At 40.1% G+C, this 12,054-nt stretch overlaps 1 protein-coding gene across 3 annotated transcripts in view; it reads right to left on the bottom strand.

Moving 5' to 3' along the window:
- Window positions 1–12,054, bottom strand: part of LAMA3 (laminin subunit alpha 3) — a 74,775-nt gene that overhangs the window by 46,943 nt on the left and 15,778 nt on the right. For all 3 annotated transcript variants that reach the window (XM_083856923.1, XM_083856924.1, XM_083856925.1), the window contains 9 exons: window positions 10,573–10,733; window positions 8,727–8,835; window positions 6,742–6,839; window positions 4,354–4,519; window positions 3,811–3,937; window positions 2,661–2,800; window positions 2,167–2,300; window positions 1,437–1,648; window positions 437–641 (listed from right to left, as the gene is read on the bottom strand). In XM_083856923.1, coding sequence (XP_083713049.1) covers window positions 437–641; window positions 1,437–1,648; window positions 2,167–2,300; window positions 2,661–2,800; window positions 3,811–3,937; window positions 4,354–4,519; window positions 6,742–6,839; window positions 8,727–8,835; window positions 10,573–10,733 — 1,352 coding nt within the window. The remainder of the gene's footprint in view (window positions 1–436; window positions 642–1,436; window positions 1,649–2,166; window positions 2,301–2,660; window positions 2,801–3,810; window positions 3,938–4,353; window positions 4,520–6,741; window positions 6,840–8,726; window positions 8,836–10,572; window positions 10,734–12,054) is intronic.

The following is a 12,054-nucleotide window of genomic DNA, read 5'->3' as shown; positions in this document are numbered from 1 at the left end:
AAAATGGCCACAGAACTGACTAGGAATGGATTTGACTTTGAAGGACAAAAATGCTCAAAATAAAATTAGACTTCTGCAGCTATTCAGTCCTTGCAGTGCAGAACTACTCTCTGTACACAAAGGTATAAAACATTGATGTTGAATATAGGTAAGCAGAGCTGCAAGAAGGTTTATAGCTGGAAAATGTGCCTGGACCTTACTCAAGGCATGCACTTGAGTAATAGAAAAATGGGAAATTGCAAGCATATGAATAATTACAGGGATCTCAATCACCCACAAAGCTTGGGTTACTTTGCTGTTCACAGTGGATAAAATCCATTTTGCTCACACTGAAGAGTGAATAACTTAAATTTCCCATATCCTCTCCAAACACCTGAAAAGAGCATTGAAGCAAACTATTCATGCATTGTTTATAACACACATAACCCAAACTTACTTGCATTGCCCACTGGTTTTATCACATTCTGGGTTTGCCACATCAACAATTCCTTTTTCTGAGCAGTTGCAGCTCCTGCAGCCAGCAAGGGGATGATAGCTGAAGTAATATTTTTCACACACTTCACACTTTGGCTTCACAGTTCGTGGAGGGCAAATGCATTTACCAGTCAGGTCATCACAAAGACGCTGCCCGCAGTTGCATACTAGATCAAAGAAATTGTTCTACAAATCAATCACATCTCATCTTACAACAACCAACTCTTATTGAATATGCAACCAATACGCACAACCTTTATGTATAGACAACATGGCTCTTTTCTCTCACCAAAGTTCAGGGTCATAGAAGCCAACTATGTGACTGCAACAATAGTTTCAAAGAGCAGATTTAGTGCTTGGCTCTCTTCCATGGATTGGCTGCTTAACTTCACCACAGACACTGTTTATCACTTGCCAAAACTGTCAAGGATTAAACAAGTGTTTTTGGTGTCAAGGGCACCACTTTTATAAAGCAATGTTTATAAACATCATTATAGTATCTATGAAAGCAGCTGAGGACTGTTGGTGTAATCTATAGATCTGTTGTTATTATTAACATCAGTATATGAGGAATAAGGAATGCTGTGTCTCTGATTATCTATGGAAAAGCTTGAAGGTGTAAAATGGGATTAAACATTAACAACTTGGAAATGATTTAGCAGTCAGTGCAGAAAAAATCCATTGCACTGAAATAGTGGCAATATGGATTTTAACCAGTTCAGCTGTAAGCCTACTATACCTGATCAGACAACATAGGCAAATGCACACTTCACCACGAAATAGGTGTGCTTTAGGAGAATGGGATTTCTTCTGCCTTAAGCTGAAAGCTAGAACAGCTTGACCAACCTCTCACAGGGTCAGGCTCTACAAAGAAGAATCAGGCTGCAGTACACCTGCAGTAAATTCAGAGGATTAAGTAGGTGGCCGGGTCAGGAGCTGAAGGAGAGCAAGCACATACTTACACTTGCAAAAGGGGAATCCATAGTAGCCGGTTTGGCAGCGGCTGCACTGGCGACCGATGATGTTGGGTCTGCAGACACACTGCCCTCCCAGGGGGCTGCACGTAGGGCTGGTGGCACCTGTGCTGTGGCAGTCACATGGCAGGGCTCCATTGTTGTAGAAAGCCACCAGGGACCTCACTGAGTCCTTACAGAAGGCCGATGATCGTTCTGGGCTATTCAAATTGAAATATAAATCATGTAAGTGCTGGCATGCAGGAATTGTTATGAGAGTGCTTTTCAGTGGTTCAGCAAATTAGGGTTCTGTCTTTCAAACAGGTTAGCATAAGGATGGCATCAGCACACATGCAAGGATATACTTTAATTAAATCAGGGATGAATGGCTTTGAACATGCAGGTAAGAGGTTTTTTCATAGCAAGTGCATATTAGTTGTATCAGTTCAGACATGCCAAGCAGAATACCAAATAGCAAAGATGGAAACACCAAAGACAAGAGGATGACACGGATCTTCCTCTTGTACTGTGAGCAATAAAGCTCTACCTTTACATTGAATTTGCAATAGAAAGTCATGGAAAAATGACTCATGGAAATTAATTGGGCCAGCATAAGCCATGAAAAGCATTTTAATGTAGCACAATTATAGGGATTTTAGACAGCTCTCTAATACAGAGTAGAAGTATTATCATTCCAAGCTTGTTGTAAATGTTCAGTTTTTTTGAAAGTGATGCTTACTCGATATAAAAACTGTTTCCTCCACATTGGCTGATAAAATCAAATGACTTGTCCACTGTCTTTTTGTCAAGAATTTTGTAACTGTAGGTGTCTGCTGGAACAACTAAGACATTTTCCTTAAAATAATAAGAAAGCTAAATTGTACATTTCAGAGAAAAACAAAAAGGCACAAGCTAAAGGCATATATATGTTTAAATGTTGCTTCATTATACATTCTGGATTTTTTCAAAACCTGTAAGATTTTAACCAAAAACTAAGAAAATAAACTTTGCATACTGCCCTCAGAGTTTTGATGTTACAAGCAGTATACAATGAAAACAGTGCAGAGTATCTTAAAAAATTTAAATAAAACCAAAAGCAGTGCATAAGATCCACAAGGTCTGAAACAAAACATTAAAAAAAAATTATTTTTGGTTTTCATCTTTGCATCTATCTCTAAATGAATGATGAAACTGAAAATAACATTTTCAAGTATGTTTACGTAATACACGTACCAGAAGCAACGTTCTTCCATCTGGTATCATCACTGTAACAGAGACCATGGGTTCAGAAATGTCAAGCTCAATTTGGTTTCCTGCAATCACTTGAACCTGACACCCAGAAGTATGAGGGCAGAATGATGCATTGAAAGTACCTAGAAGTAAAAATATATTTGGTTTATGTGAAAAGGTTTTGGTTGTAGGGGGCTACTGGGATGGGTTCTATGAAAATTTGTCTGACAGAGCCCATGCCAGCTGGCTCCAAGACCAACCCAACACTGGCCAAGGCTGTGGCTGACCATGGTACCACCTCTGGAAATACACTTAAGAAAGGGGGAAAAACCCAGCTCAACAGCAGGAACAGCCAGAGAGAGGAGTGAGAACATGCAAGAAAAACAACTCTGCAGTCACCAAGGTCAGTGGAGAAGGAGAGGGACAAGGTGCTCCAGGTGCTGGAGCAGAGATCCACCTGCAGCCTGTGGGGGAGATCCACGCAAGAGCAGGTGGATGCCCAAATGGGGTCTGTAAACCTCTGGGAATCCCACACTGGAGCAGGCTCCCAGCAGGCCTTGTGACCCCATGGAAAGGACCCACACTGGAGCAGTTAGTGAAGAATTGCAGCCCAGGAGAATGACTCATTTTGGAGAAGTTGGTGGAGGACTGTCTCCCATGTGAGGGATCCCATACTAAATCATGGGAAGACCGTGAGCAGTCCCCCATGGAGGAGGAAGGAACAGAGGCAACATATGATGAACTGAGTACAGCCCACATTCTCTGTTCCCATGTGCCACTCAGTGGGAGGAGTTGGAGAAATTTGGGAGTAAAGCTGAGGGCAGGAAAAGGGGAAAGGTGGAAGGAAAGTGTTTGAAGCTTTGGCTTTAGTTCTCATTAACCTGCTCTGATGTGGTTGGTAACAAATTAAGCAAAATTTCCCCAAGTCAAGTCTGTTTTGCCCATGTTGGTAACCGGTGAGTGATCTCTCCATGTCCTTATCTCCTTCTGCATGCCTTTTCTTGTATTTGCTCTCCCCTGTTCAGCTGAGGAGGGGAGTGACAAAGTGTGTTTGGTGGGCACCTGGTGTCCATCCAGGGTCAACCCAACACAGCTCCATATCCCAAAATGCTGAGAAAGGAAAGGGATTAGGGTTCCAAATTCAGATGCTTACCTGACCACACACGTCCTGCATTCACATGGACTTGCACAGAGAACTGCGGGTGCGCCGGCTGATAAAAATGTACCACAAATACATATCTGCCCAAGTGGGGCACTCTGCCATGCAAGGTCATCTGGTTCTGGAGAAACAAGAACAGTTCTGGTATTAAATCATAGAATAGATTTGTTTTGTGAAACATTCTTGGGCTTATCAGTTGTGCTCAGTGCCCCCTACCAGCAGTGAAATAGAGTGGGCTTAGCATCTCTCAGCAAGTTCAATTTCTTCAAGGAACAAACAGTACAACTCTGTTCACCTGCCAAGAACCTTTAACATTACTCTGCAGTCTGTGAGACTGTTGTGTAATTCAGAAAGAAGCTGGTGTTTGGGCTTTTCCCCCCCCCTTTCTTTATATTGTCTCTGTGGCTTACTCAGTTTGCAACATTTTCATCATATCACATCATCCAGTTTTGATTCCCTTACAGCGTTTCATCTATTTAACTCTACTATGAACATACCTTGTGACTTGCAAAACAAAGTTTTTAAAATATGAGGTACCTGTAACGGTGTCAGGGTGACTCCATGAACTGAACCAGCAGGTAAAGTGGCACTCAATGGATCATGGAGTATATTTTCCTGTACTTCAGAAATCTTCCCATCTTTGAATGCATCCAAAACCAAAGCTCCTGGTGGAGCTTCAAAAACTGAGGGAATGCATGCTGCACTAAACACAGAATTACAGTAATTATCCTTGAGGCAGGAGAAAGTTTTAATCATAACAGGAAAAGCTGTTGACTTACAAAAGTCAGTGTATTAGACTGTATTGCAATTGATAAAGGAATAATAACCCCTGTACCTATTTGGATTCTTTGTGAATGATCAGAAAGTAAATGAAAAGAAGGAGTATGGATTTAACTTAAAAAGGGGAAGCTGCGTACACTTTTAATGTGTTAACTGATTTTATCCACACAAAATTTCCATAACTTTAAGTTTTAGTGGAAATAATTTTCTAAGGAAGATGAAACTTAAGGGAATCACAAGCGCTAAAAATTAAATACATTTTAGTTAATCCAGTTAGTTACATTCATCAGAATCTGTACTAATATTGTATTCTCAGTTCTACAAATATTTACAGAGGTATATCCTTTAAACATGCAAGTTTTGCCACTGAAGTCAATATACTTAAGTACTTAGAAGTTAAGTATAGACTCAAATATTTGTAGAATTGGAGCCAAAATAAATAACAGTACTCCTTGAAAGCATCCTTATTCATTCACTGCTGTGTTTAACTATTTCTTCCTTGGCCTATTTAATTCTGGAATTGAAAAAAGAATTTTCCAAGACTGCAGGATAAAATATTTTGGGGGTTTCCTGGTTGTATTTGTTCACTTCTAGTAAGTACTCAACAGACAATGATTAATCTTTGCTCAAGACAGGCCCAGAACTGGAATGGCAAGTATGTTTCAGGGCCAGAACTGAGATGTATTTGCCAGGCCTGTGTGGGAAATCACCCACTTACAATACTGTTAAACTGAGCCAAGCCCTTGCATCCTTCAACTTGATGAACTTAAACACTTCCAGGAAAGCAAAAATGCTACCAGATAACAATAAAAACAAAACTAAAACCTACAGTAAATTATGCAAATGTAACCAAGAGTTTTAAAAAATACCCAACACAAAACCAAAGTAAAATATGTGCCTTTTAACATTAGTTTTATTTTGAATCATGTTTTTCACTCATCCCCTTTCCTTGTTTTACTCAAAACATAAATGCCTGCATGTGCAAAATAACTTAGGTGCAAGGACAAGTATCTTTGGTCTTAGAAAGCTGCTCTCAGTGGTAACACTGAGCAGGAGAATTAAAGCTGTGATTCAGTGTTATGCATGCTTGGAAGCCAAGCATAGTCACATGTTTTTATCCAATTTACTATCCAGATTTTTCTGCTTTCTGTTTCAATTGAACCATTTTATTAGAAGCTACCATTTAGAAAACTATTAGACCAAATCACAAACTCTTTTTGCCTCTTAAGTCTTGCAAATGACATTTACTTTTATTTTGAGACTCTTCCCACTGCTAGATCAGTGGAAAGAAAGCCTTAGGAGTGGGCATCACGAGGCACATCCTGGGGAGTGCAACAGGCACTGAAATGTGGAGGTCTCTAATTTGGAAGCTACAGTGACAGTTCCTCTCTGTCCCAAGGAACAAAAGATGGGGAGGGGAAGAGCTTCAACAGGACAGAGGAGATGCTCTGCAGAACCCAAGCCTGACCACTTGGGAAGGCAAGGTTCAGGTTCAGATCTTCACAGCAAGAGAAGAGCTGTGAGTCTGGATCAACCAAGCAGTACATAAGTCCCCTAATTACTGGTCCTAGAACGTATGATGAAGAAGGATCAGCTGGCATTACTGTGAGGTGAATGATGAGGGCACACCCACCCTAAGGGCCCCACGATAACAGGGAAAAGGGAATAGCTTGTTTGGGAAGCAGGGGTTTACATGTTGAATAAGCTGATGCTGCCAAGTTGAGCCAGTGGATTTGTGCCCGAAAGGGCAGCCACATCCCACACCTAGTGACAAATTAAAGCCATTTTGGGACAGCTGAAGCAGTAACATGCAGAAGAAAACTCCAGATGGAGCAGTAAGCATTTCAGACCACTAAAGTAGGAATGATTTTCCAGCTTGGACACCTGTTGTACTGGATGGCACGTAAAACGTGTGTTTTCTCACACATCAGCACTGGGTAGTTCAGATGGGCCAGGAAAAGGCTGTTATCAACAAAATTCTGTCTAGATTTACACACTGACACTTCAGCTTCCTTTCAAAGAAGTGGCCTACAAATCACCTGTGAGTCACTGAGCAAAGCTTCACTCAAAAGAATTAAAACACCGTTTATTCTACCTTTCAAGGTTGTCCTCAAATAATAGGAAGGATAAAACCAAGCAAGTTACCTTCCATCACTGTTACTCCTGTAAGCAGCTATGCACTGTACTTTAGGTTCCACGTATTCTGGAGAAAATTCTTCAGCTGATATAATGCAAACCTTGTGCTGGAAAACAAGCACATGGCACAATTAACAATTAACATCATAAATAACAGGGCCAGGCCTGAACAGGAAGGATTCCTGTCAAGGGAATATTGGCTGTTCAGGAGGGAAATAACTAAAAGGTAAGTATATATGTGTGGTAAAGGGAAAGACAGAAGACCAGGTCAAAGGCTGAGAAGCAAGGCAAGGAATGTAGAGAGGTAGGAGGGAAAAGCCCTCATCTGTGATGTTAGAGACTTTTGGACTCTGGGGGAACTCCAAGACTTTCTCAAATTCAGGCACAAACACCTGCTCATACAAGTCCATGGGAGTGAGTTTCAGTGACACCAAGATTTCTCTCTCAGGATTCAGAACTCAATTCAAAGGAAGCAAGACCTCATATGGGATTTTTCTATTTTAACTAGAAGTAGACATGAACAAATGAATCTGTGGTAGTCCTGCTGTACCCATGGTGGTAAGGACATAAGGGAAAGCTTGTGGGTAAACACAAGAGCGAAACGAATAAAATATATAAGAAAACACATGCACAAGTTACAGAACTTATCCATGAAGATGTCCAATAAGCAATAAGCTAGCTAGCACCAAGTAGAAATGTAAGTAAAAATCGTGTAAGGAGAATTCATTTTATGCAATGTGATCTAGTTTGGAAGCACATCCTAAGGGGGCTCAGCCTGTGTTTTAAAAGTAGTAAGCAGGGGAAAAGAATCCTTTATAAGCCACAAGGCAGAGTGCTAAAAATCCCTCTTCCCAGGCAGCCAACACTTTGTCTGTCCTGCTGTAACAACCCACAGGGCTCCAGGCTGTTGCAACAGAACATGGGTACATGCTGAAGCTTTGAACAACACTTCATGAGTGGCTAAAAGGTTAGTGCCAAGTGTGGTCTGGGTTTGGACAGCTTGTCTGCATCAGTATGAGATAAAGACTATCAAGCTGTAAGAGCCTCTCTTGACAGATGGCCTTAAGAACCCCATTTCCCTGTCATTCAGACCGGTGTTTCCAGCACTGGAGGTGGCTCCCATTTTCCTCTCTGCTCTGCATGATGGGAACACACGAGTGTTTTTAATCCCAAAACTGCTGCCATTGACTTCATGATTAGTGTCTACATACCAGAAGCACTTCTTTTCCCCTTTCCCATTCTTTGCTAAGTAAAGCCTTTACAATTAATGATTGTGAAGATCAGATCTTGTTAGCACAGAAGTTGCTGCAGGAAGCTAACAGAAAATGTAAAAGGTATTGGTTTACACTGACTCATGAAATGAAGAAAGCATGTATCAGCTGTTAGTCCTAATAGTTGTTATTAGCTGGGTTGGAGCTCTAGATTTTAAAAAACCTTGTGTTTCTAAAATAGAAAACAGAAACAACATGTAAGAAAATTCAGTCTCCAGAAAAGTATATTCCTGGTGTGGCCAAAAGAGGTCAGTGAAGGCTTTTCATTTAAAACATCTAAAAGTTATACAACTAATGAATGCATTTATTACCTGAAATAAATGCATTTATTACCTGAATTTTGTAAGAGACATGGGAAACTCTTACATGGGTTTTGAGGATTTAGGAAAAATGAAACATAAAAAAAGAAAACAAAAAATTAGGCATAAAAACTACCAGAGTATTTTTCCTTTGAAGTTTACTTGTAGAAGGGAAAGGGGAACTGAAATAAAGCACAAGAAAGCTGGAAAAAACCTTTCCAATAAAGGCAAAGTTCTGTTTGTCTTTGAAACTGACAGGTTTGCCTCAGCATTCTGGGGTATATATAAAGCATGCCTAGTCAAGCACCTAATATACGTAATTTCACACCTTACCTTACAGAATGTGAATATAGGGAGACAAATGTCTTTGTTTACCCTATCAAGGAACAAGTATTACCAAAAGGAAAAGAAAATGTCACCTTACCAGAAGAAAATTACTTGATGATGCCTTCAGACGTATCTTTGTGTCTGCTAGAAGGTCATAGGCTGCAATGCGATTCCTGTCATCAACTACAACGCTGCGACAAAGGAAGCTGAGACAGAAAGGAGGGTTAAATCATTGCCATGTTGTTTAGTTTGTCACCTAGCTTCACTGCCTGGCTGCTGGCTAGCCACAGCACCTAGCCCTCCTGCTGGATCATAATTAACCTGCCTGTGGCCACTGCAGGACATATGTTGTCCTCATCGGTGAGACACAGAATCTACCATGTACAAAACACTGCTTGTCCTGGGTGGGCTAGAGCTGAACAACCAGATCTCAGCTCAGACGCCCATTTGGGCTACTGGCTTAAGTAGGATGTGGACAGACAGCTACACATAGATGCTACCTGCAGACATTTTCACACTGCGTAACACGGTGTGTAACTAATATTCTCCTGCCTGGGCCATGCTCCTTGAGGTGCCAGCACACATCAGTTGCTCCTTTCCACTACTGCCATGTGCCACTGAGAATGTGAATCAGCAGCTTTCATTATTAGCTCAAAGCCTGTGATGTTTCATTCACTTACCATGTTTTATTTGGAATATTCAAGCTCACTGAGCTGTAAGAAAGTCTGGCACAATATATTACAAATTCTTCAAGTTACTGTTACTATCTACATATACCTCACTATGTCATTGCTTGATTTATTTTTTATCAGAAGAGACTTGCACCTTCCTGTTTGGGAAAGATGACACAGCATCTCACTCACAATGTGATCACTCAGTTCATGCAGAATGTCTGCGGAAGGGATTTGCTGCATTGCTACATCAAAACAGCAAAGGCTTTCTTTGTATTTCCATGAACATGTTTCTAATGTGTCATATAGACAATCAAGTGTGTTCAAAATCAGCCCATAAAATATGGGGGGAAATATGGGTGTTTTAGGGAAAAAAACCCACCAAAAATCAATAAAATGGAAGATTTATAGGCAGAAGTTTGGGGCTCAAAGTGTTATGTAACAGGCTAAAATAAGAGCTTTCTCCAGCAATAACCTGACAAGGTCACTGCTCCACATGGCTGTGCCCTGCATCACAAACATGCTGATGGAAATAATTTTTCTTACTGAGCAATTTCATCCTGAATATCCCTAAGCCTCCATTCTGCCAAACAGTTGGCTTCCGGGAGTAAAGGATGCATGTCTGTAGTCCCCTGGCACCGGGCAGGCTCTCCCAAGGGTTCAAAATAAGCTGAGGTGCTCAAGTGTTAAAGGCAATCTCACTCAGGACAGGCAAAATCTCTTGTGCAGAAACATCTGCAGTAACCTCATCAGTCAACAAGGATAAAGAAGCATTTGGCTGAAGACCTTGCCTACAGCCTAACTGCCAGAGGATGACTATAGGCAGAGTTTCAGAGACCTTTATACTTCTGCTTCAGCAAATCTTGTTAGAAACTGTGGGAATGCTCTTGTGAAACAGGCTGCCACATTTTTTATAGCCAAAGCCCTCGGACACATTTTTAACTAAAGAAAAACAGTGCAGGCATCTGCACCAAACAGTGATGCTCTTCCACTGTACGTGGAGATTAATAGTTTATAAGGATTTAAGAATGTATATAAAAAAGTAACCGTTTGCATAGGAAAACAATTAATTGAAACAGTAGCAATATTTAAGAGCTGACTGCACAAAGAGAATTAAAAACCTCTACAAAATCCACAGAATCCTGCACTTGCTTTTAAATCACCCTAGAATTTGAACAATTTACATGGTAAAATGGATTCAAATATAAAAAAAGAGTAATTACATTCCAAATGCTTATTTAATCATTCAGCAATTACTTCAGAAATTCTTACCTGTATTTACAACTGTATATTCTCACTCTGCCTTCAGTGACAGGTCCAGGGCTCTGCACTGTTACCTCTGCAGTGTTTATCTGATCCTCTTCATTGGCATACTCAAAAACCAGAACATAGCGACCGACTTGAGGAACATTTATGGTCATCTCTAAATTGACCTGGGTCAAAATAATTGAAAAATAAAAAAAAAATAGTTAAAGCTTTCACTCCCTTTTCTTGCAGGAAGCTCCCACTTTTAACTGGTCCGCATTAGTCCAGGGCCAGTCCTGCAGTGTCTCAACAGAAGATACCCAGCAGAATGCAAGCAACACTTACAAACATCACTTCGTCCTCTAACAAGAGTCAAACAAGTTCAAGAAACACCTGCCATTATAACGGTTACAGGGAAGTTGTAAAATAACCCCAGGAAATTACTATATTATTATTTCTCTTCTCCCCAGCAGAAAGGGAAGAAATGTTATGATGCTAAAAAATTGTCACCATCATCTCTAAGCTATCCTTAACAACACAGAAAAACTGAGTTTACTTCTCCACTGAAAAAATACTTCCAGGAACACAAAATTGCTACTAGAGCAATGCTGTATTTTGATTCCCTACAAAGAGTGAAAGCATCTTCTCCAGCAAACAATAACACTTTGTGTCATCAAGGTTTTCTTTTAGGTTACTTGCACAAAATGGTTAACACAATATTTTGCGCAAAATACTTCTAAGTAGTTAAGTGCTGTGGTTACAAAGATTTTCCTTCAGTTGACTACATGATTATTTTTAAATTTAAACTGTTTTTTTTCTCAGTATTTCCTTGGGCTACAAACACTTAAACATGTAAATAATTCTGTCAACACTCCTTGACTTCACTGCAATTATTCATACCAGTAAATTTTGCACATGCATCAGTGATGAAGCACCAGAGCCTGTGGCATTTGAGTACTCTTGCTGTACTTGATATTTTTAAAAGAAATATCCAAGCACAGTAATAGAGGCCACAATCATTTTACAACACTATCACATACTTGATAAAATACCTCACTTTTTGCCAAACACATTTCTAGTAGATCTTCTCATTTCATAAACATGTTTTGCTTTCAAAGGACCTACAGCAGTGGCATAATTGCTTCTGCTTGTTTTTCAGTAAAGCAAACATTTTACCTAAGTGTAGCTATTTAAGAAAAAAAATATTATTTTAGAGTGATGTATGTACACCATTTCTGCTGACAAATCATGACACTTCTGAACAAGCCAGTGTGCCTAAAGGAGAAGGATTTTTATTTAATGAAATGCTTTTGCCAGAGTGGAATGTCCACTCCAGTCACAGTTATAAATCTGTCTACACTGATACTTTTACATGGTTTTGTGTAAAATGCTGACCTTGGTGCAGAGTCAGTTTTAGGGATGTGTTAAGATCTGAAAATGCTGAGCTGTAAATCTGCAACCATTTTAATCTGGTAGGTTTATAGTCAACAGCACAGATGGGACTGCAAT

Source organism: Zosterops lateralis (assembly GCF_965231275.1).
Source record: "Zosterops lateralis genome assembly, chromosome: 1".
NCBI classification, from domain to species: Eukaryota; Metazoa; Chordata; class Aves; order Passeriformes; family Zosteropidae; genus Zosterops; species Zosterops lateralis.
The sequence above is the reverse complement of the archived record's forward strand: the minus strand, read 5'-3'. Positions and strand labels throughout refer to the sequence as shown.